The sequence below is a fragment of the Patella vulgata genome, chromosome 1 (assembly GCF_932274485.2).
Source record: "Patella vulgata chromosome 1, xgPatVulg1.2, whole genome shotgun sequence".
Taxonomy (NCBI): domain Eukaryota; kingdom Metazoa; phylum Mollusca; class Gastropoda; family Patellidae; genus Patella; species Patella vulgata.
In genome coordinates, this window is record NC_065879.2 from 15,102,059 (window position 1) to 15,125,400 (window position 23,342).

The 23,342-nt window shown below is 35.9% G+C and overlaps 1 protein-coding gene across 3 annotated transcripts in view; it reads left to right on the forward strand.

Moving 5' to 3' along the window:
* The window catches only part of LOC126819563 (cytosolic phospholipase A2), a 65,507-nt gene that overhangs the window by 22,835 nt on the left and 19,330 nt on the right, over positions 1 to 23,342 (forward strand). The window contains exons 2-4 of one of the 3 annotated variants that reach the window (XM_050547885.2): positions 5,549 to 5,665; positions 17,049 to 17,073; positions 21,531 to 21,612. In XM_050547885.2, the coding sequence (XP_050403842.1) occupies positions 5,649 to 5,665; positions 17,049 to 17,073; positions 21,531 to 21,612 (124 nt within the window). In that variant the 5' untranslated portion in view covers positions 5,549 to 5,648. Of the gene's footprint in view, positions 1 to 5,202; positions 5,666 to 13,983; positions 14,892 to 17,048; positions 17,074 to 21,530; positions 21,613 to 23,342 lie in introns of those variants that run through there. The other 2 variants (XM_050547721.2, XM_050547803.2) reach the window with 2 other exon arrangements.

Consider the following 23,342-nt stretch of genomic DNA (forward strand, 5'->3'; position numbering starts at 1 on the left):
AAACAAGGGGGCTTAAGCAAAGATTATTGACATTAAAATATTTCGTAAGGGATTTGAAGTAAACGTTTGATAGATTAATCAGATTGAATACCTAGTTAGTCTAAATATATCATCAAATCACACAGTTTGAACGCGGGAAGCCATCTTTAAACAGTACCTAACAAACACGTTTTGTCACATTTTGAGATTTTGAGATTGTGTTTCAATTTTTGCAAAAGTTTTGTTCATCTTAATCAATCTCGTATCGTCTGCCTTCAGGCAAATAAATTCTTCAAATTGTTGAATAATAATAACATCCGATGTTTGATACGCGTTCACCTCAAGACACAGGTCATTGAGTGTGAACACGTGGTTTTGTGTACTATTATGGTCATGTGGAATTTAACGCGGGCGTCCACAAATTATCGCTCGAGAAGTAATGATTGTCATGCACCAGGCACAGTATGTTTATTATTTCTAGAACCCTTGATAACGCGGGTCATTGAGTGTGAACACGTGGCTTCATGTGCCGCTATGAACAAGTGGAATTTAAAAGCGCGTTCACAAATTATCACTTTACATGTCTATAAATAGTGGCGAATGTCGTGCAGAAGACAGAGTATGCGTACACTTTCTAGAATACTCGATATCACTTCTCCCACTCCACAGTGTTAGCTATATTTAGCGATAGGTGTCGTGAAAGAAACCGCGTACATTTACTTTTTCTAAAATACTTTATAACACTTCTCGTATTAATGTTGCGTGCATTGGTATCGACTAAACTAGGTCCTCAAATATGGGGTCCCGCGCTGACCAGGAAAGTGAGTCTTGTCGCTTGGATGGGACGAAAAACAGGATCGATCCGTGTGAACACTGGCGCGCGTATAAATATACACCTGACAAGACATTAAACTCCACCCGATTCGTTTCGTCCAATTTGCTATTTTCTAATTAAACTGGTTACTGATTAATTTGCTCATCGATCAGATTTACTTCTATTTTGATTGATCTAGGGGTAATTAAAACTCAGATTACGCATGTCTGATGGTAAAATTAACTCATTAGACCAAATATAGACAGCTTATTACGTCATTAAAGAAACTATGAATATTTTAATTAATTATAACGAACTCCTTAAAAACTATCAATTTAATACGTCTTATATAAGCCTTAAATATTAGCATTAAAGCAGCAATACGTATAATTCAAGTCAGAGTAAGTTGTTGCCATTATATCATTACAGATACATTATGGAGGATTAGATAAAGGACTGGCAGTTCACACTATAATAGTTAAAATCTAGATAGTGTAAAGGGAATATGTTGAACATTTCAATCAGATTGCTTCGCTCTAAGCCGAGAAAACCTTATTTCAAAATCATTGTAGTCTCGATTATCATCGTTAGCGCTGTCACGATAATTAAGTCTCTATTATCCATTTTTGCTTTAAATCATCAACGGAAGTTGAACAGCAGTTCAGATTCAAATCCAATGAAAATCGAACAGATAAGATGGCATCGAGAGTCTATTATCGTCTTTTCGTGTTAATAAAAATGTCTAATTAATAGTTTATATAACATTTCGGGCCTAAAAGAAAGACCTGCAATAGGCCGATTTACCTCTTGCATAATGTATGTTTAATTGGCCTTTAATTACACTAATTGGGACATTCTAAATTTGAATTTATTTTGAATTTATCAATATCATCCAGCAACATTCTTTTGACTCATAAACTCGCATTATATTAGGCCTACTATAACCAACTTATATTTTGGGGAGTCACGGTGGCTAAGGCTCGCTAGCCTGGAGGTCGTTCATCGGGATTTTCAGGCGTGGTTTCCCATTGTCAGTGAGGCAGGACGGATGGGACAAAAAATCGAAGTCCCGTGTACACATTGGCGTTCACGTAAAAGATCCCTTGGCAGTTGGCAAAATTTTCCTCGTAACTCACTGTACGTTTTATGCCCGTCTTCATTAGCCCACTCGGAACAGAACAATGGGACTTTAAACCCCAGAACATTTCATTGTATTTCCAATTCATATTTTATGTTTTGGAAAAATGTTCAAAAAAGTAACCTAATTTACATGTTGTTCTTGAATACTACCATATTGTTTTTGTCTATAGAACATGTCTATAGAACATCACTCAGTATAAACAAACATTATTTTATTGCCAATAAATTTAAGAAGTAGAGTTTTCAAACCATGTATTTAAGCCACGTAAAGGGTTGTAAGATCCAATACGATTGTAGATGGACATACACAGCCCACCAGTCCGGTCATTGACCAAGGACCACACAAGTACGCACAAGGCGCGCGATCGTCCGAGTGGGGTCTGGGGGTGTTCTCCCCCCAGGAAAATTTTGAAAAATGACAACCGTAAACCCATTTTCCAAGCATTTCAGACCAAAGCAGAAGAAGGCAAATTTTTGATTTCCTGATACAATTAGATAACAGAATGACCTAAGAGCACTATCATTAGATGAATTTGAGAATTCTCTTCAGTGTCAAAAACAAAAACCTTTTATTCTCCGTAGTCAATGACCAGACCATGATCAGTGGTCATGGTCGATGGTGGTGGCAGGGTGGCAGCCAAGCCAAGAATTAGAAAGAGCAAGCCAAATTCTCGTCACCACTAAAATTGATCGATTTAAGCAGATCCCGCTAAATTCCGCAACTGCTCTAAACTGAAAACTAACATCAATGGAATTCTTCATTTCATCATAATGTTTTGACACATTTTTGATCAGCGTTAGACCAAATAAATCAGTGTTCTTACCCAAAAAGTAAAAATTTCATAAAACGTCCACCATGACACTTTTTCTTTTTTCTTTCTATTTTTTTCTTTTTTCTTTATAGGCTTATGCCCACTTTTTTTAATGAGCTTAGGCCCATCTGTCACGGACAGGTGGACAGGTGGGCCCAGTCCGGCACTGAACTTCATACAAAAACTGGGCATGATTGGGTTTCTTTTTCTAAATTGATAACAATATTTCTACTTAAAGGCTACTTATAGGACTGTCAGTGTTTTGATGTCAGTATAATGACAAGTACCAGCGAATCTCCCATATGTAAGTCTTTGATAGAGTGGTCACTTATCCCTGCAACGCCTCCTGTTGTCCTGCCAAAGAAAACACTATTATAGGCTTATAATAGAGATATTTATGATGTTTAAGCGCCACAGGAACATGTTTTGATATGCCATAACAAACACCTTATAAATTAATCTATAGTAACCTAGACTGAACATAAGTCTGACTCCTTTATCTCTATGGGTAGTTGTGTGTTTGATTAAGGCATCATAAACTCTGATATCAGTTGTTGGCAAATGTAAATACTATATAATAGCGAGGTATCTATTAATTATACAAAACTGTATTTAAATGATTCGGATTCTCAGCTTCGACTGTTGAGTTTCTGTAAACGTTGGAATTAAGTTTCGTCATGGATTTGTATTATGTACCTTATGGTAGAAGAGACTGTCCTACCATATTTTGGACACGTTACCATAGAAACAAACGGGGACACATGTTAGTCGCAAAGTATACAGTGTTGATGACTAGTTAAACCCAATTCCGTTCTATATATAGTAACAATGACTGACGAGACATTACTCCCCCCCCCCCACCTCTTCCATTATAAATACTTGTTTTCACATTATAACAAAAACTAGTCTGGTTAGCGCAACTTTTTATTGGAACACTTTATCGTATCATCTATGCTCCAAAATTATTTACGATGTCATCTAAATCGTAAACACAGCATTTATGAAGTAATCTTTATTGGTAAACACTGTAGTTATTTCTTTTGAAAAAAACCCCAAGAAAAACAAGAAACAGACGCCATAGGCCCCGCGTTGAAATGTAGCCAAAGTAACATGAAATATAGTTACATTGTGCTTTCGTTAGTATAACCGTCATTGATCCAGTTGCCCTTACTGTAGAAACGCAATTGATATCGAACGCAACATTTTTGTTTTTGCAATTGCATGTTTATTTTTGGAAGTGGAAAAAATAAACTGAAAACCACATCTGATAGAAAATAAAACGATACGCCAGGAGGAAAGTGTGATATTAGATCACTATAAACAACTACATGTGGTAAAGAAATGTTTATACATATGTAAAAAACAAAGAAAGTTCAAGATAAAATCTATATACTGTTTCAAAAATCTTATGGTGGTGTTTCAGTCAGTAAGACGTTGCCTCGCTAATCTGTGGGTGCCGTGTGGTGCAGGGCGAATAGCATGGATAGGGGCAACATATAGTCCTTCGGATTATACGAAAAACTGAGGTTCCGTGTGCAAGTAAAAGAACCCCTGACAGTTGGAATTCGATATAAGAGTAGGCTGTAGCGCCACTATCAGGGCAAAATGTCCCCCATAGCACATTGCATGACGTTTGCCTGTCTTCATTAGCTCGGATGAAGCAGAAAAGTAGGACGTTAAACCCCATTTCATTTTTTTTATTTTAAATTAATAATTTCTCTAAACTATAATTTCAGATGATTCGATTGCCCCCTAGGAATGAAATGAATGGGTTTTAACCTTTTAGGTTTCTTCATCAACCGGGCTAAGTAAGACTGTCATACGCCAAGCAGTGTGCTACATAAAATATTCGCCTACTCGTCATTGAATACATATTGTAAGGGTTTTTTCACGTGCACGTCAATGTATACACGTCCCATCGAAACTACTAGACACTGTCCTTGCCAGGCCTTCTGAGGAACTTTCTCGGCCAACACCGGGAACGAATCCGAGACCTACTGGTTAGTGAACTAGCACCTTTCTCGCCAAGCCACCGAGGTTCCCTGTACGGGAATATGAGACTTATGAAAACGACTATAGTTTATCTTTAGACGTAAAGATGTACAAGCTAAAATCTATAAATAACGAAGAGACTGGAATATGTTTTCTTCCTAAAACACGTGATTGTGATCTTATCCTAGTCAGTCGGTATCTGACATACTTTACAATACAACATTCGTTATGTACTCATTGGACTGGGGTACGATCTAGACAGCTCGTGCTCTAAGCTATATTTAAATATAACATATCGTACTCTTATCTAATTTTTTAGGGTTGGTTTACTTCACTGAGTTGATATATAGGACGGAAAACACCCAGCTCACATTTTTTTCTCTCTTACTTTTAACAAGACGTTTGATTGGCTGGACGCGGCATTCCCCTTCGTCTTTCTAAATGTGTGTGACATTTCTAATGGGGTGACCCCAAGTTCCGTTGTTATGACGTAAGACGCGCTCTAATTCTCCGACAGCCTGAGGCTATGAGTGTATAGACGTGAATAGACCGTATGTATTGAGCTTTTTGGTCGTGTGAATATATCAATCGGTGCAGAGGCGGGCTATAAAAGGAAAAACTACACATCAATTATGAATGACAACCATTCGAAACCGCAAGAGATTGCATCGTCTTCTAGTGTGACGTCCACGCCGTCTCCCAAGTCGGTACACTTCGTTTTACCAGAGGAAAGTCACCATTCTAGATCCATCATGGGCACCCTATCTCCAGAAAGTGCTAATACTAATAAATCATCCTATTGTTTTACCAGATCGCCACGAAAAGCAACTAGACGACCATCGTCTCTGAACACAAGTGAATCTGGATTTTTACCACCACCCAAATCACCATCCGCTGCTAAATCTCGAAGAATGGATGGATTCTCAGGGTAAGTAAACCATTATTCCTATTGGCACGTATCAATGTCTTTTAATGTTAATTAAATACTTTAACGATTTGTAATGTTAATATATTTATGAATCTTCCAAATCAATGATGCTGATGACCATGCACGTTTTACCTCTATACAAAGACGTACTTGAGAAATGTGAAGGTTTTATTATACATAAAGTTTGTAAATCACCATAATTAGTATGTTCTAATTTCTTTGCACAAACTGGACGTGTTTGGGTATTTTTTATAATTAATACAAAAACATATCTTTATTTAAGAAGTAAAATATTTGGCGTTCATTAATTGTCAGTTATCTATTTGGAATTTGATTCCAGCGTTTTAAGCAAAATGTAAACATTTCAATATGGCAAAGAATCTGTGCAAGCTAGTATAATTTGTTATGTGAAGTAAGACGGGGGAGGGAAAACTGTCAAAGAAATAGGTAGATTATTGTATAATTTACCTCCTAGACTTTGTCAAATGATAAGTAAGCTACCTGATAGCCAGAATAATTTGTTGTCATTAGTCTGTGTGTGTGTGTGTGAGAGAGAGAGAGAGAGAGAGGGAGAGAGAGAGGGGGGGGGGTTAACGTCAACTCGACACAAACTAGGTCATTTCGGGACTAACCCACTGTTCATTTTTATTTCAATAATTCTCTTGCGCGTAGGGGTCTTTAGCAGTGGGAGGAAACCGGAGGACGCAGAGAAGACCCACGAGGTTGGACAGGCGACCCTACTCCTTGTCACGTACAGCCGGGGAATCGAAACCCCACCAGTTGATTCAATGACAGACCGTATGCTATTTATAATAATTGTTTAACAGTTTCTTTTATAATTTTATAATAGAAGAGATTTAGAGAAACCTCGCCGCACCTTTTTACACCACGTACAGCTAGGTATTTAAGTCTATTTTACTAGCCATATACACACATAATTCACAATTCTGTGGAATACAATTACGGTTTATTACTGAGCGACTAAAGAAGCCTAGTCGAAACGTCGTTCAGTAATAAGCAGTAATTGTATTCCATAGAATTGTGACCTATGTATTCCAGTTCAATTATTAAATGCCATTGAAACAATTTAACCCTACTTCTGTGAGGTTTTAAAATTTGTCTAAATTAACTGAATGAATTTAACCAAAAGTAAAAATATATTTTCATAAATAATATTCTAATATATTTTTGTTTTTATTTTTGCATTACATAAAATTTGTGTTTAGCTCTAAGGTTTTTAAATTTTGATAACTGAATAAATATAGCCAAAAGTACAAAAATATTTGCATAAACGACTTCCCAATGTTGTTTAACATAATGTATGTCCTTATGTCCTTGACTTCAGTACAAAAACATATTAATATATCAACATACTCGATAACCAAAAGTAAGTCATGACGTTACGAGTTTTTGTGATTCTGATGGAAACAGTTTTAGTTTTATATGAACTCGTGAATTGCACGATTCATGCTGACATACCTTTAGAAATTCATATATCTAGATAATTTTTATCGTAACCTTGCTCTCTTTTCACAAAGCACAAGTAGTACTAACGTATATGTACATTTTAAAATTTTACTATTTTAAAAACTCTACGTGCTAATGAAACTAATTCATAAACTGCAACACTCAGTAGCCGTCGTACTGAAGTATTTGTGTGATTATAGGTAATTCTCTGACAATTATTTTCAATTACATGCATATACATTTGACATTTTAGTAAAATGACATTTTTGAATACCAATAACTATTATTTGTTTGCTTCGTTTCTTTTCCTTTTCTAAGTTTGTATGACGCAGAACAGTATGACGTTAAACCCCATTTCATTTCATTTCTGTTTGTTGTTGGACCCCCAAAATACGTAATACCAGAAAAGAAAAATAATTGTGATTAACTGGTGTACAAGATAATAAACAGCCTGTAGACATGATAATTTGTTATATGTACAGCTAGAACAGTCTAATCTATTTATCACACCTCCTGCTGTCTGTAAACTAACTCCTTACACAAATTCTATATCTACCTTGGTACATACAGTACAAACAAAACCAGAATCAAATAGCCAGGGGGGTGCTCGGGATCGACTCAAGTGTTGACCAAGACAGTTTCCAGAAGGTTCTAGCGTGGTTTTCCCTTGTTTGTCAGTTTTGCAGGCCGCAGCGGGGGGGGGGGGGCTGGCATGGAACACTTTCAAGTGTGGGGGGGGGGGCAAGGAACAGTATCAAGTCATTCGGATGGGAGGTATACCCGAGGTCCCGTGTAAACATTGGCGTAGACGTAAAAGAACCCTTGGCAGTTAGTATTATAAATAATTATAATAATTGTTTTTGAAAAGTGAATATGAATCACTTTATATACATTCATTTTCCATTAATACGTGCTTTTAGACCCATTTTCGTCTATGTTAAAGGAGGCAAGTCGCTTACTCAATATCATCCACAGTCTTCCACATTGCGGCAGGGTTGGATAGCCTGTCATTTAGTCAACTGGCGTGGTTTCGAATCCCCGGTTGTACGTGACAAGGAGTAGGGTTGCCTGTCCAACCTCGTGGGTTTTCTCCGGGTCCTCCGGTTTCCTCCCACTGCTAAAGACCCCTACGCGCAAGCGAATTATTGAAATAAAATTAAACCCTATGTTAGTCCTGAAATGACCTAGTCTGTGTCGAGTGGACGTTAATCCCCATCTCTCTCTCTCTCTCTCTCTCTCTCTCTCTCTCTCTCTTCGACATTGCAAACACGACTTAAATCAACATTGAAGTTCTTTTCTTACCGTGAAAAGATGGGGTTCTGATATCCAATATTTAAGCCATAATGAACATTTTAAAATTGGCACACGAATCGCGCGCCAGAATGCTTTCGAATGCCATTTGTAATGAAGCGACTCGACGAACGAGGCTAAACATATTCCACAGGATATACATAGACTGGAATAACCAGACGCTAAAGACTCCCATTCAAGTTGAACACTTCGCGTATTTCGCCGAACATTACTGATTAGAAATTACAGTACAAACAGAAACGATTGAATATAAATCAGTTTATATACGTTCATATTACATTATTATATGCGTTGCGACTCATTTGTGTCCATTTCTAGGTGCCAAAGATTAGCGATTTAGCTCCGTTAAGGTTCTATAGATTAGAGCCACGGGCCCATTAAACAATAATAAATATAGTTTCATAATGAAGTATAGATATATTTATTTCCTTACTGTAACAAGGGGTGTTAGATATAACCTACTTCCATGTAGATATATAAGTACATCTTTCCTGACTTCATTAAGATTAACTGACCTAGATTCTCTCTGTGTGTAAGTCTCGATATCCGTACAACACGTACATCCATGTGGACAGCCTGTCAACTATTGTAACACAAAACATACATTAAACACGACCTCTCGACATAAACTAGGCCATTTAGGGACTATCATAATATGATACAGTTATTAGCAGTCAGAAAACCGGGGGACCCAGAGAGAGAGAGAGAGAGAGAGAGAGAGAGAGAGAGATCGACACACAGTTGGTCATTTCGGGACTAACATATGCTTCACTTTTATTTCAATGATTCGCTTGCGCGTAGCGGTCTTTAGAAACCGGAGAAAACTCAAATACAAAATTACGGATTTATTGCCTGGACACTAAAATCATAGCACACATTTTAGCTCTTGACCAATGAGGGAGAGGAGTGTGGTTTAAAGTCCACACGACTCAATCTAGGTCATTTCGGAACTAACATATGGTTCAGTTTTATTTCATTAATTCCTTTGGGAGAAACCGGAGGACGCGGAGAAAACTGCTTGATAAAGACTTTATAATCATAAGCAACATCTTCCATTTTCTGATTTACGCTTCCGTCCGAATGAATACTAGTTGATTTAGACAATATAGTTTTAGTATTTATAGTATCGCATAGATAATTGTATATTATTATGCTCATTCTCTCCCTTTATTCAATCCACATGTACCTTTTTTGTGATTTCTGCGTATTGTCTTTTGTCCGTAAATTTGTTTTGTGTAATTGTTTTTTGGGTGTGCAGTGCCCTTGCACTTACTATTCGAAAATGCATTGGTTTGAAGAAACGTAACCGACTAGGTTACATAATAAAGCAATCGAAATATTTATCAAAACAAAGCAAAATGTTAATCCAATTTAATCGGAAGCGAAATATTAATCCAATTAAACAGGAATATTAAACTGTGAATTAATGGACTATATTTAATACACGTATTCTGAGATTCTGAATAAGTGTTGATAACGCAAGACATTTATATCTTCAAGTAAATGCAATTATTCAACAGTGGATGCAATAAAACTCGATTTAGTCATTAAACTCTAGGATATATATTAATCCCCGTCCTCATTGACCCTGTTAAACCCCATTTCATTCCATTTCTATTGTATATAATCTATAAACATCAAAACGTCAACTAATGTAATCCAGGGTTTACAAAATACCCTCCCTTACCGTAATGGAGTTCGACAAGGCTTCTCAATTTGACCCCCTTTATTTTCAACATAAATAAATGACTCCATTTTATAATACCTACTTAGATCTACAATAAAATGCAAATTGGTTTTATTGTAAACATTGGCCTGCGTGTTGCCCGATAGACGATTGGTTGAACTGGACCTAGATATTATTGACATTCAAGCAAATAAACTTCATCTGGGTTGAACTCATGTTAGCAAAACATCGGAGTGGATATAGATATGGTTGAATTTCAAATTTTGACAACTGCAATAAGATGTGACTCTTGGAGAGACTGTTAATCGATAATGACGAGGTTATACGAACGAGACCACAGACGGCATTCCATGTAGATACTCTTGTTTCCAACAAGGCGGTGTATTAAAAATATTATATTTTAACTGTGTTGTTTAGCAACATATGTATGTGGACTGTCGATAGATAAACCATGTAGCTCTGTTATTCCATACGGATTTGTGCACGTTCTAGACCACCTGGTTCCACGTCTTGTTTAATTGGGAAGTTGCTTACACGTTTCTTTAGAGAAACTGATGAACTTAACATAATGGCCAGCTCACAATCAAAATTCAAGCCCGCAACGAGTATTGTGCACGATATAGAGTATACGTGTACTTCCAGGAAGAAGTGAAATAGGGGGAAACAATTACTAGTCTTAGTTCCGGTGGATACCGATGGGTTGTCTGTAGAATTAGTTGTAATTAGTGACGAGTGCCGTGTACGATTTGTCTGTAGAATTAGTTGTAATTGGTGACGAGTGCCGTGTACGATTTGCCTGTACGTGTTCTTTCTAAAATACGTGATTAGCAACGAGTGTTTACAATTTGAATAAATCCTCATTTAAGAGCAGCAGCTGCTACATCGGAAATATATGTGTGATAGAGATAAGTATATTTCCGTATTTACTATATAAAGTATTTGGCCTCGGTTTAGACTAATTAGACATGTCTTACCAAGATACATGCAACAACAGAGACCAGTCTTAACATACAGTAATACAGTGTAATCAGCAGACAGAACAAACAATACAGTGGGATTAGAACTATTTAACAGATGGTTCCAGTTAAAATTTGCAGTACATGCATCGATAATTGCAGTACATAAATATAGCCCCAGTACGTAAATGGATAATTGTAGTACATAACTGGACAATATTTATAAATGCTGTACATGGATGGATATCCCAGTACATAAATATAAAGCAGTACATACATAGAAACTTGCAGTACATAAATGGACACTTACAGTATACATAAATGGAAACTTGTAGTACATACATGGAAGCTTGCAGTACACAAATGGACACTTGCAGTACATAAATGGGCACTTGCAGTACACACATGTACACTTGCAATACACAAATGGAAAACATTTATGATTGTACTGCATAATTGTGTAATTTCAGTACATAGTAAGATACGTGTAGTACATAAATGACATCATATATAATTGCAGTACAGAAAGGGACAAACTGTATAAGTACATATATGAATAATTGCGCATTATATAAAATTTATGAGTTCATAATTAACAAATACATGAACATATGCAACATGTACGCTGTAATATTGTAATCAGATTAATTCAATGATTTTTAAAGACGATTAACAATCACTTAAGGTTTTCGATATAATATTTAAAAAAACCTTGTGGATATTATTCAACGACTATATTTACAGTTACTTGTACAAAAATAGATTAAATGTTCTTCTTTTAGAGCTTGACGATTTAATTTAATTCTCATTTCATCAACAATCGCTAAAAATACAACAAGTAGACATGCATCAGCCTAAATTAATTCACTTCAATTTATGCGTCTCCATTTTGAGGAATAACAATATATGACATTTGTGCGTATACAAAAATATATCAAGAAGTCACAAGGGCGTGTTGGCAGAATAATACATGCATATGTTTAGAGGATAACGAATACGTGCAACGCATACCGATGTAAATAAGAGCGGAAGTTAAAATATTCGTAATGCATACCTCCCTGTGAATGCTAAATATCTACTACTAGTATTTGATGTATTGTTTTCACGAGGTAAGGATGTTGTTATTTATGTTCGGTCTACCACGTGCAAGGTGAAGTGAAGTGCAGCGAACCAGCATCGTTATCGAGTGGCACAACTCTCCGTTCCTAGTTCCGTCCTGGAAGTGCACAAATTCAAAGTCTGACGGCGATATTAAATTCGGTGCATATTATTATAAAGTGAACAATAGACTTATCTAATTTGGTAATTTATTCTCGTGTTTAGAGTTTAAAACGACGACTAAGGTTTAGATATTCTTCTATTTATTCAACGAATTCTTCTAAACTCAAGTGGTGGACATTAGCTGAATGTCAGGAATTTATGTTGTGGAACATATGGATATTTGAGCCGAAGAATTAAGGGTGTGACATGTTTTAATTGTCAATAACAAACTTTGATAATAACAAACTTTGATAAAATGAAATGTTCAAGAAACTCTGTCGGGTGAATCGGACTGTACGATAATTTCGAACAAACATCTAATATTAGTGGTAACTTTTATTGTATTCTGTTAAGATTAATGTTAAACATAACGTTATGTTTGATTTCAGCCAATAAGGCATCCCGACATTGAACATTGAAAGGGCTCTTCAAAATAATATTATCTTTCGCTGATATCGTAATATATTCCTAGTTAATTAAAACATTTCGTATTTTCCCCATCTTTAGCAGATAATAGCAACACGCTGTATATCTCCTATTCAGTTTATTATTACCTCAAAAAAGCGAAATTAATTTTAGACTCGCCTCAGTAAATAAATTCTCCAGAAATCAAATTAACACCTACAATAAAAGTGTTTTCGTTATGACAGACGTGAATGACTTAAAATTATAGCAATTTGGTGAATTGTGTTACCAATTACCAAAACGAAAGTAGATAAAACAGTAGTATAAAGACAATTTGATAAACACAACCATTGGACACCTAGCCTAATATTAATATAGCACATCCCTACTTCTTCGAACTGAATAATTTATTAATATTACGTCATACTATGATGTTATCAATTAAATACACAGCAGTAAAAGCAATCTGATAAACAATCATTTGACACCTTGACTTATTCATAATAACACAACTTTATGGATTTACTACTTCTTGGTTTATTACATGCAACGTTTCAATACTCTTACAGGTATCAGTGGAGTGGATCTATAAGTTATTATTCGTATCAGTGGAGTGGAAATTAAAAATTTTATTTATCAGTGGAACTATTATTTATAAGGGCTACTATAACTTATTTGTTCTATTGGAACAATAATTAAAAAATTTTCTATATAATAATATGGTAAATGTATGAGCAAGAGGGGGTGGGTTCAACCTAACTAATTATGCATAATGTATTGAAATTAGTCATATAAATATTTGATGGTGTGGTTAATGGGTTTTGATTGCATTTTAGCTTAGGCGGTGGCTTCAATCCCCACTTTTAACACCTTAGATTGAAGAAAAATGGTAAAGCCATACTCAAAGGGAAATGTTTGTTGTTATAGTCTTAATTAATGTTATGTTTTTATTGTTAAATGGTTCTTACTCATGGATGTACTATAAATGTAGAGTTGTTATTCATTATTGATCATTGCTTGATAAAGATACCTGTAAGAGTATTGAAACGTTGCATGTAATAAACCAAGAAGTAGTAAATCCATAAAGTTGTGTTATTATGAATATTATACCTCTACTTCAAAATGTCATTCAAGGAACTTACCTTGACTTATTATTATTATTATTATTATAGTACATCTCTATCTTGGCGAAGTGAATAAACTATTAATAATACATCATACTATTGTATTATTAATTACCAAAACGAAGTAGCTAACACAGCAGTAAAGGCACTCCGATTAACACAATCGTTTGACACCTAGACGGACATTAATATAGTATCCCGCCGAACTGAATAATCTATTTATAAATCACCCTACTATTGAAATCCCAAACAGGTTTTGGCCCGGGGCTATATATTAGTAAGCGATATAGTATAGCAGGACGTGGTGATACAAAACAAACAAGAATACGACCTCGCGCACTGAAACACTTGAATAAAAGAACGTTATCTCTGAAAGTTGCTTAAAGGTAACTAAGAATGACTTAACAGAAACCTGAGGACATTGACAGAAAGTAGCAACGTGGCGTTCAGCAAGGCTCGCGTATTTTAGTGTATTTCCTAATGCAATTTTGTGAGAAAAAATGGCCAAAGTTGATTGATATGCATGACCTTCGACAAATATGTGTTGACATCAATATTGAACAGTGAGGGAAGAAATTAAACGTGGCGTTACACAGGGATCAGGAATTTATCTATATGTTTTAAGTTGGTTTCTTAATGACTAGATGTTTAGATGTGGTCGTAATTCGAGGAGCGTGCAGAGAAGTTTATTGCTGTGTTTGTCAACCAAATAAGGCCAAGTGTAGCATATTGCTACGAAACGATGATACGATTTATTGACAGTGGACTTTTCTGCACTTGTAAATACTTTAATATAAACTGTCGTGTATTACTTCTGGTGAGATTGTAGATTGATTCAACAAGGATACTAGTGAGACCTATATTTTCCTGTGTTTTGTCGTTGGGATTCTATATTAACTAAATATCAACTAAACGTTAACATTTGTCAATATGTCGAGGTTCCAGTCCAGCAAATTTCGACAAGGTGGACGAAGACAGAGGACAACAAGTTTAAATTTATTACGAAAAGATAAAAGGTTTGTTTTTGATTATATGGAATGCGACTGTCCGGACCAACTTCTAATAGCTAGGATTGCACACGTGACCATAGAAAAGCCGTAACCGTATGTGTGTGTTGATGGGTTTTAGACTCCATTATTATACTTAATCAACTGTTTGCCTTTGTATGGGGTGGGAAGGGTTAGAGTAGAGTCAATGTGGTTGAACGCAGGCTGATTACATGTAGATCACAAGGTCTATCATGGGTTCAAATGGCGGGGTAAGTGAGTAACGAACTAACTCACCGAGAGAGAGAGAGAGAGAGAGAGAGAGAGATTTAATTCAAAACATAATTTGCGAAGAGGGTTCTTTAGAGACAAATTCACGTGGTTAGGAAAGTCACCTTACTATTTGCCACGCGATCAAGCTCATGGCTTTGCATATATTACAAGTGTTAAGATCTACAGCACGCCTAAAAGAATAACACCCCTCTCCTCTCTCTTCCCATCTAAATATGGAATCCACAATCAATCTGTGAACGTATTCAATCACCTAGTATTATAGACACAAGTGTCGCAGCCTTTGTTTAATTCTCTTTTGCTTAGAAACAACTGATATGTAATTTGCAGGGTATTTTATTATATATTTTTATGAGCATACGTTTTGTTTTGAATTTTCAAATAATATGTACCCTGTATGTGGGTTCTATGCTGTCCGGTTATGTGAGTGCCCATCCATAATGTTTTAACTTGTATATTGTATGCTTTGCTCAAAGTCCGTCTTGATGCAATAAAACCTTCACTCATTCATTCATATATCCTACATTGTGACACATATGCCTATGAGGTTATATTTCACCTACATTGATATTATGTGTGGTTATATTCACCACAAGTATATTATTACATATAAATAATAATAATATATTCTAGATCTTCTCATAGGTCTGTATCATAAGTATTTTATTACATTATTATATTTTAGACACTTGTAAAGGGATATATCAAATAATAGGATGGGCATAAAATAAAATTATACCATTGTAAACATAATCTATTAACTCCGTGAACCTCGCAAATATATGGGTGATATCTGGCATATCATGTCTGGGGCATTATACTAGCCAATATACAAGTTATTAAATATCGCAAATATGGGTAGCATCTGACATTGTAGTTGAAATACGCATATCCTGCCTGGTGTATGATACTAGTCAGGACAAAGGATTAAAGATCGTTCTTTTAAAGTAGCAATGTCAGATAATGCCTATTCTTTTATTAGTGTAAAAATAGAATATTTCTATTTAAACATTTTACCAAATAATAGTTTTAAAGCCACATTTCATTTCCTTAAATTAGTTGACTACCAAAATAGCACACTGTTATATTTAAAGATGCATTATTCAAGAGCTAAATCTGCCTATTGCAGGTCTTTCTTTAGGCCCTAGACGTTAAATGAATTATCCATTAGACATTTATTAACTTGCCAAGACCGTAATCAACCCTCGATGTCATTAGATGCTCGAGATTTTCAACGGATTTAAACACTAATGGTGGTTAATGGTTTAATTAAAAATGGATAATCGAGACTTAGTTTACTATCGTAAGAATGGTAACAATGACAACCGAGACTCCGCTATTCTCCAACGAGGCCTAACGTCGCTCAGAATGACTGAAATTTCAAGATATTGTCTATTGTCTAATCTATTTGAACTACATGTATTATATGGAGAATGATCGGCTCTTTGTCTAAATCTTACATAATGCATCTTTAAAGACGTTAGCGAAGGGTAAACAAGGAGCGGGAGGGGGTGGGGCACGGTGGCTAAGGTTCGATCCCTGCATTGGCCGAGAAAGTTCATTGGGATTTTCCGACATAGTTTCCCCTAGTGGTGCAGGACGGAGGGCCGGACAGGAACAGTTGTCTAGTCGTTCGGATGGGACGAAAAAACGAGGTCCCATGTACACATTGGCGTTCACGTAATGATCCCTTGGCAATTTGTATTCGATATAAAAGTAGCTCGTAGCGCCGCTGTCCAGGAAAAATTTCCTTCATAGCACACAGCACACTGTATGGCGCATGGACGTCTTAATTAGTCCAGTTGGAGCAGAACAGCAGGACATTAAACCCCAATTCATTTCGTAAACTAGGGATATTATTTAACATACGTAATGTTGTTTCTTTTACGTTTTCAGTTTCGATCCATACCAAGTCTTCGAGGTAAGTAAAATAATTTATATTTATTTAAGGAATATGATTCAATATCCTGGTACATTATTTAAATTGAATAAGACTTATGACATCACACCTATAATATTGGGAACAATAACATCTTTATCGTCCATATTTATTGTGACAATAACTAACAAATTTAAAATATAAAAATCTTTTGAAGAGATCTCTCTATGGAAAACTTGGTGTCACGAAATCTATATAATATCGGGCATAATATAACATTTTTATCGATTTAAAATTTTAAAAATTCTATAACGAGACCCCTTATAATATTAAAGTATGTTCTGTAGTTTGATATAAACTTAAACGTGAATCCCCTTAAGATAGAAAAAAAAACAACATGTTTGTGAAAACCGCCGAGAATGCGATATGCTTGTACACTTTTCAATCATTTCTTTAGATACGGTAATTTGTAAACTAGTTCACGGGTGGGGTAATGCAAATAATACAATAATAATGTATTTGTATTGAGGGTTCATCCAGGTTTCTAAAATATTATCTCTAGCCTTTTTAAATGAGTTATTTAATATATTCGTGTGGGTTTGTATCCAGTTCAATGACTAGATATAGGTCAGTATATACAATGCCCTGTGCAAATATTGAAAAAGTGGGCCTTGGGTGGTTATTGGGATGGGTCGCGTCCAAATATCACACCATAATGAACGGAAATGGATCACGCAATAACGTATCCTTGTGTTGCTTATTCCGTTATAAATTAATATATCATATGGTCATAAACCGGAATTAATTAAATCAAATTATGCCGATGAACATCCACTTTTAAACTTATGATTATTATGTACAGTGTAGTTCAGGACACTCCACTTTTAGTAGATAAATATTCTGGATGCCGGAATAGGAGTAGGTAGCAATGACTATGGCGTAACCAGGATTTTGTGAGAGGCAGCTGGGATGGCTTGCGGGCACCGTAGGTGTGAGCAACCTAAAGGGACATGGGGAAGTGGAGACAATTGTGTAAAGTTTTGTAAATTTCCTGGCATTTGAGGTCATTGCTGGGAGAAAATTCTTGTGAGCGTAGATAAAATTTCACATAATATGTAATATACTGAAATCTTAATTGTTGAGGCTGGTTCTGAATGGATATGAGGATAGGGACTCAGATAATGTTTGTGAAAAGTGCGTGTCTGTCTCTCCACAAAATGGCGCCAACACACGGGGAAATGTGTAAGGGGTGGGGGGGGGGCTTCTGTACACGAAACAACCCATTAGTTATTCCAACATGATTTAAAACAATATCGATTTTTAAATATGCGATATGCTCCATTGTATGAAAGAATGGGGTGGGTTCTGATGTATTACACAAGGTAAGTCTAGAAACGATACAAGACTTAAAATAGATTTCCTATATCTTCTCAAAGCCATTGTATATAGAATAGTTAGTATGACGTAAAGGAATTCCATTGGGGAATGCCTTGAATAACTAGCTTTAGTATCGAAAATCTGCTCATTGGCCTATTGATAAAATCTCTTGATATATAATCAGTTAAATACAGTTTGAAAGTTTTGATATTTTTTGAAAAAAAAACAAAAAAAAACCCCACGATAGAAATCGGCAATTTTAATTTCATTGATGTTCACTTTATATTTAATAGGGATGACTCGTTTTAATCGATTTCTTCCAATGAAACCTGATCAATCGATCAACTGATATTTATATAAAGAGTATTTACATGTAAACTTTGGTTGTGAGGTCTAAATAAACAATAAATAAAATGTAAACTTTTAATCACGACATGACATTACATTAGAATATGTCTGTGACCGCAGTACGATGTTTGTCAGTTTCAAGTATCGGTGTTACATGTTTGCACGATCTTACCGATATTCACTTAACCCTGATACACCGTATTAAGAGATAAAGGACTTCGCGCAGTTAGTATCTAAAATTAAATAGTTTCTATTAACATCAGCCAGAGGAGTATCATGCATGCCCAAGCTTCTAACTATTTTGAGACCCTCCCTCATTTATTGTCTTACTCTTCTGTACCAACCGGACTATGCTATGAAGACATGTCGCCCGCACAGCGGTGCTCTTGACTAATCTTATTCCGAATTCTAACTGCCAAGGGCCTTTTTGTTACATACATGCTATGTGTTCACAGGACCTTGGTTTTTCGTCTCATCCAAACGGCTAGTCGCTGTCCATTGCCATACCGCCCGTTCAAAACGATTTGAAACCTTCCGTCAGTGATGGAACATCACACTGCAAAATGAGCAGAAACCAACCGACGGAGACAGCAATAATGTCTCTTTAATACTTGTGCGGCAATTGTTCATTAAGAGCTACTATCTATTCATCAGATATTACAAAAGAACATGACACTGGTTGTTCTAAACCCATTAGATAAATAAAGGACGGGATTTACACACGATTACATCGATATTTAAGCCGATAAGCTTGAAACTCGATATGGTTTGAGTCCTATCTGAGTGGAAGACAGCAGAGTATTGTTATTGACGCATGTCAATCAATGCCTAAAGTTCTTGACTTTGGTGTTCCCCAGGGATCCGTATTGGGACCGATTTTGTTCACAGCATACACTGCACCAATTGGAGATATCATCCGTGAGATGGGTCTTAATTACCACCTCTATGCGGATCATACCCAGTTATATGTTGAACTTGATCCTTCACCAGATACCACTACATCAGAACTGGAAGCATGCATTGAACGAATTAGAATGTGGATGCACTGCAATTTTCTGAAATTGAACGATGACAAGACAGAAAATATAATAATCGAGAATAAAAAGAACATCGACATCAACCATGTGACTATTGGAAGCACAGCAATAACCCCATCCAACTGTGTCAGAAATCTTGGTGTGTTCTTTGACTCGTCCTTAGATATGAAAACCCATGTATCAAGACTGTGCAAAAAGGCGAACTTTCACCTGTATAACATTGGCAAAATTCGATCCTATATTGACCTTGATGCCACTAAAATGTTAATAAACGCTTTTGTTATGTCATCTTTAGATTATTGTAATTCATTATTGTATTCTCTTCCTAAAACTCTTGTAAGTCAGCTACAAAAAATCCAGAATAAAGCAGCTCGAATTGTATCTCTCACCAAACCATCTGATCATATTACACCTGTTCTAAAACAGTTACATTGGCTACCGGTTAATCAACGCATCATTTTCAAAATTATCACAATCACTTTCAACTGTTTAAACGATCCTTTGGCACCATCCTATTTATCCGATTTGATTAAACAATATGTACCTTCTCGTTCCTTACGTTCATCTCATAAAAACCAACTTGTATGCCCAGTACAGAAGTCAAAATTTGGTGAGAGAGCTTTTGCGTACGCAGCACCAAAAGAGTGGAACAAATTGCCTCTGGAAGTCCAAAATAGTCCAAACTTAGCTATATTTAAACGACGTTTAAAAACCCTGTTTTTTACCCAAACTTTTAAACAATAATTTAAATGCTTCACTTTCCATTTGTATATTGTAACTATTCCTTTGTGTTCTTTTGTTTATTTGTATATACATGTATACTTGTTTTGTTTCTTTATAATCATATCTACATTGTAAAGCGCCACAGAGCAGCGCTATAGAAAACGATTATTATTATTTATTATTATTATTATTTCTTCGGATCCTCCGATTTCCTTCCACCGCTAAAGACCCCTACGCACGAGCGAATTAATAAAATCAAATTGAACTACATGTTAGTCCCAAAATGACCTAGTTTGTGTCGAGTGGACGTTAAACCCCATCTCGTAGTTTTTTTTTAAATGGCGTATGCCCGTCTTCATTAACCTATTTGATGCAGAACAGTGGGACATTAAAAACCCAATTTCATTACCCTTTTCTATTATCATAAACCTTTATGAACTACTTCTTCAACTCTCTGAAGAAAACAAAAAAAAGTAAAAAAATTAGTTGGTTGTAAAAACATTTACACAAAACATGTTATGAATGGGAAACATATTAACAATAACACATCTACCATTAACCTTAGTTGACCTTTATAATATACGTCAAGATGTGGGATCAGTTTGTACCTAATTATTGTACCATACAGACAAACGTACGAAGGCCTACCTCAAACCTTCACATATTTGTGGCAATAGCTGACATACTAAGAAGTTATATAAATGTCCGCTACTAAGTAATAGATTATTTATTTGTCCTCCCTCCAGCCTCCATAAATGAATAATTTGAAATAAAAGCAAAACAAAACAAAAATAAAATAAAAATAAATCTAAAAAAAAACTACATCATTTCCCAGATGAAGGTCTGTAGATAAAGCAGTTTGAAACGTTGGAATTCCAGCGTTTTTTTATTTTACTTTGTTTTACTATATTATAACTATAACGACGATTTACTTAATAAATAACGTGACAGGAAATATAATTATGCGTACTGTGTTGTCAATTAACTAATGGATGTATATTAAATGTATTTCAGGTGAATCATCTACCATGTATGATATTAACTGTTAAAGTTATTAATGGCAAAAATATATCCAGTGGTTGGGCTCAAGATTTAGGTATGTATTATCTTTAATGGATAATAATGTGCCCCGTGAGACAACCTGGGAATCTGAATCTCAAACTTGTCCCCGAATTAGGTGAAAGAAGTCGCTTGCAACGGGTATGAGGCATGGTATGCCTACACTGATGAGAACATCTGGTAACACTGATAAGAGTTCAGATTTTATGGAATGGGGTTTAAATGTCTCGGTCTCGTGAGAGAGAGAGAGAGAGAGAGAGAGAGAGAGCTTTAACGTCCACTCTACACAAACCATGACTAACATATCGTTAATTTTATTTCAACAATTCGCTAGCGCGTAGAGGTCTTTAGCAGTGGAAGGAAACCGGAGGACCCCGACCCAACCCTTGTTACGTACAATACAAATGCAACGACGCAACTTGACTCAATAACATACCTTATGACCAAATGTGCACGCGTTAACCATTCGGCCATCCAACTCACCGTTAATGTCTCGTGAAATTCCGATGGTTATTCTCAGTTTGCGCCAGGATTCGAACGTGCGACATCCTATCTAGACATTCCGGATAAATCACCTACGACAAACGCCTGGTAGGGGTTAGAACACGTGTACCTTGAGAACTCCTCTCTTTTGACGATAGCGAATTTAACACCGCGTTTTAAGGTGATAGTTTTGCCTACAGGAACTTTATATTTTGCCATTGTTATGCCTGTTTCACATGTAAATAATCTTAAATAAAATCAACTTGTCCATAATATCATCAAAAATTCGATATTTTGACAACGTAAAAGATCAACTGACCTTCGCCTCAATTTAGCTTTATTTATAACGTAGAAATAAGTGGAGCGTAAACCACAATATATTTTTATGATCGTTATAATAGTTATCGTCTATAAGGCGTAACGCAAGCATCTATATCCTTGCCAATCCTTTTCGTACATTATATAAATGACATCGCAAATTGTTTTATTTACTCAAGGAGTGTGTGTTGGTGCATGAACTGTGACAAAAATTAAAAAAAGAGATTATTATTATCGTAAATGTTTGAAACACCACGTATCATGGCAGTTGGAATTCGATACAACAGTAGACCGTAGCGTGGCTGTCTGGGCAAAATTTCTCTCGTAGCATACTGTATGACGTGAGTTCTTCTTCATTAGCCCTGTCTGTGTAGAAAAGTAGGGCGTTAAAATCCATTTCATTTCACTTCTGTACAAACACAATGCCGTGCAAGGTCCTATTAGAACCCTCCTTTACCTACGAGGATGGGACTGGCGAATTTCCTTTTTTCGCCCCCCCCCCTCTTTTCCCACCCTATGTTGATCTAGCCTCTAAACGACGACTGGCCCTTCTGGCATGCTTCTCAGGAAGCACCACCCTGTGATCTCATCCTAGTGGAAACGGGCGTTAACTACCCACGAACGAACGAATCATTTGCATCCTATAGGCTGTAAATACTAACACGTGCCTTGCAAGAGACAGATTATGCTTAACCCTTCTAGAACATCTAAATCACACCTCACTGGTGTAGGTGGCAAGCGGTTTCTCCTGTACTACTCATGGATTATCACTGGAATGTTTTTCAAATGTTGTGTCTTTCTTGGACTGGCACTGGAGTATGATCTCAATGTTATAGGTTTTTTTGTTTGGATTACCACAGGATTTTTTCTCAATGGTGTGTTAAATGTTGAAAATAAAATTATTGTAGTTAGGAGTTAGTATTAGAGAAGATTGGCTTGCTTGCACAGCTGCAGGAAATTATAATT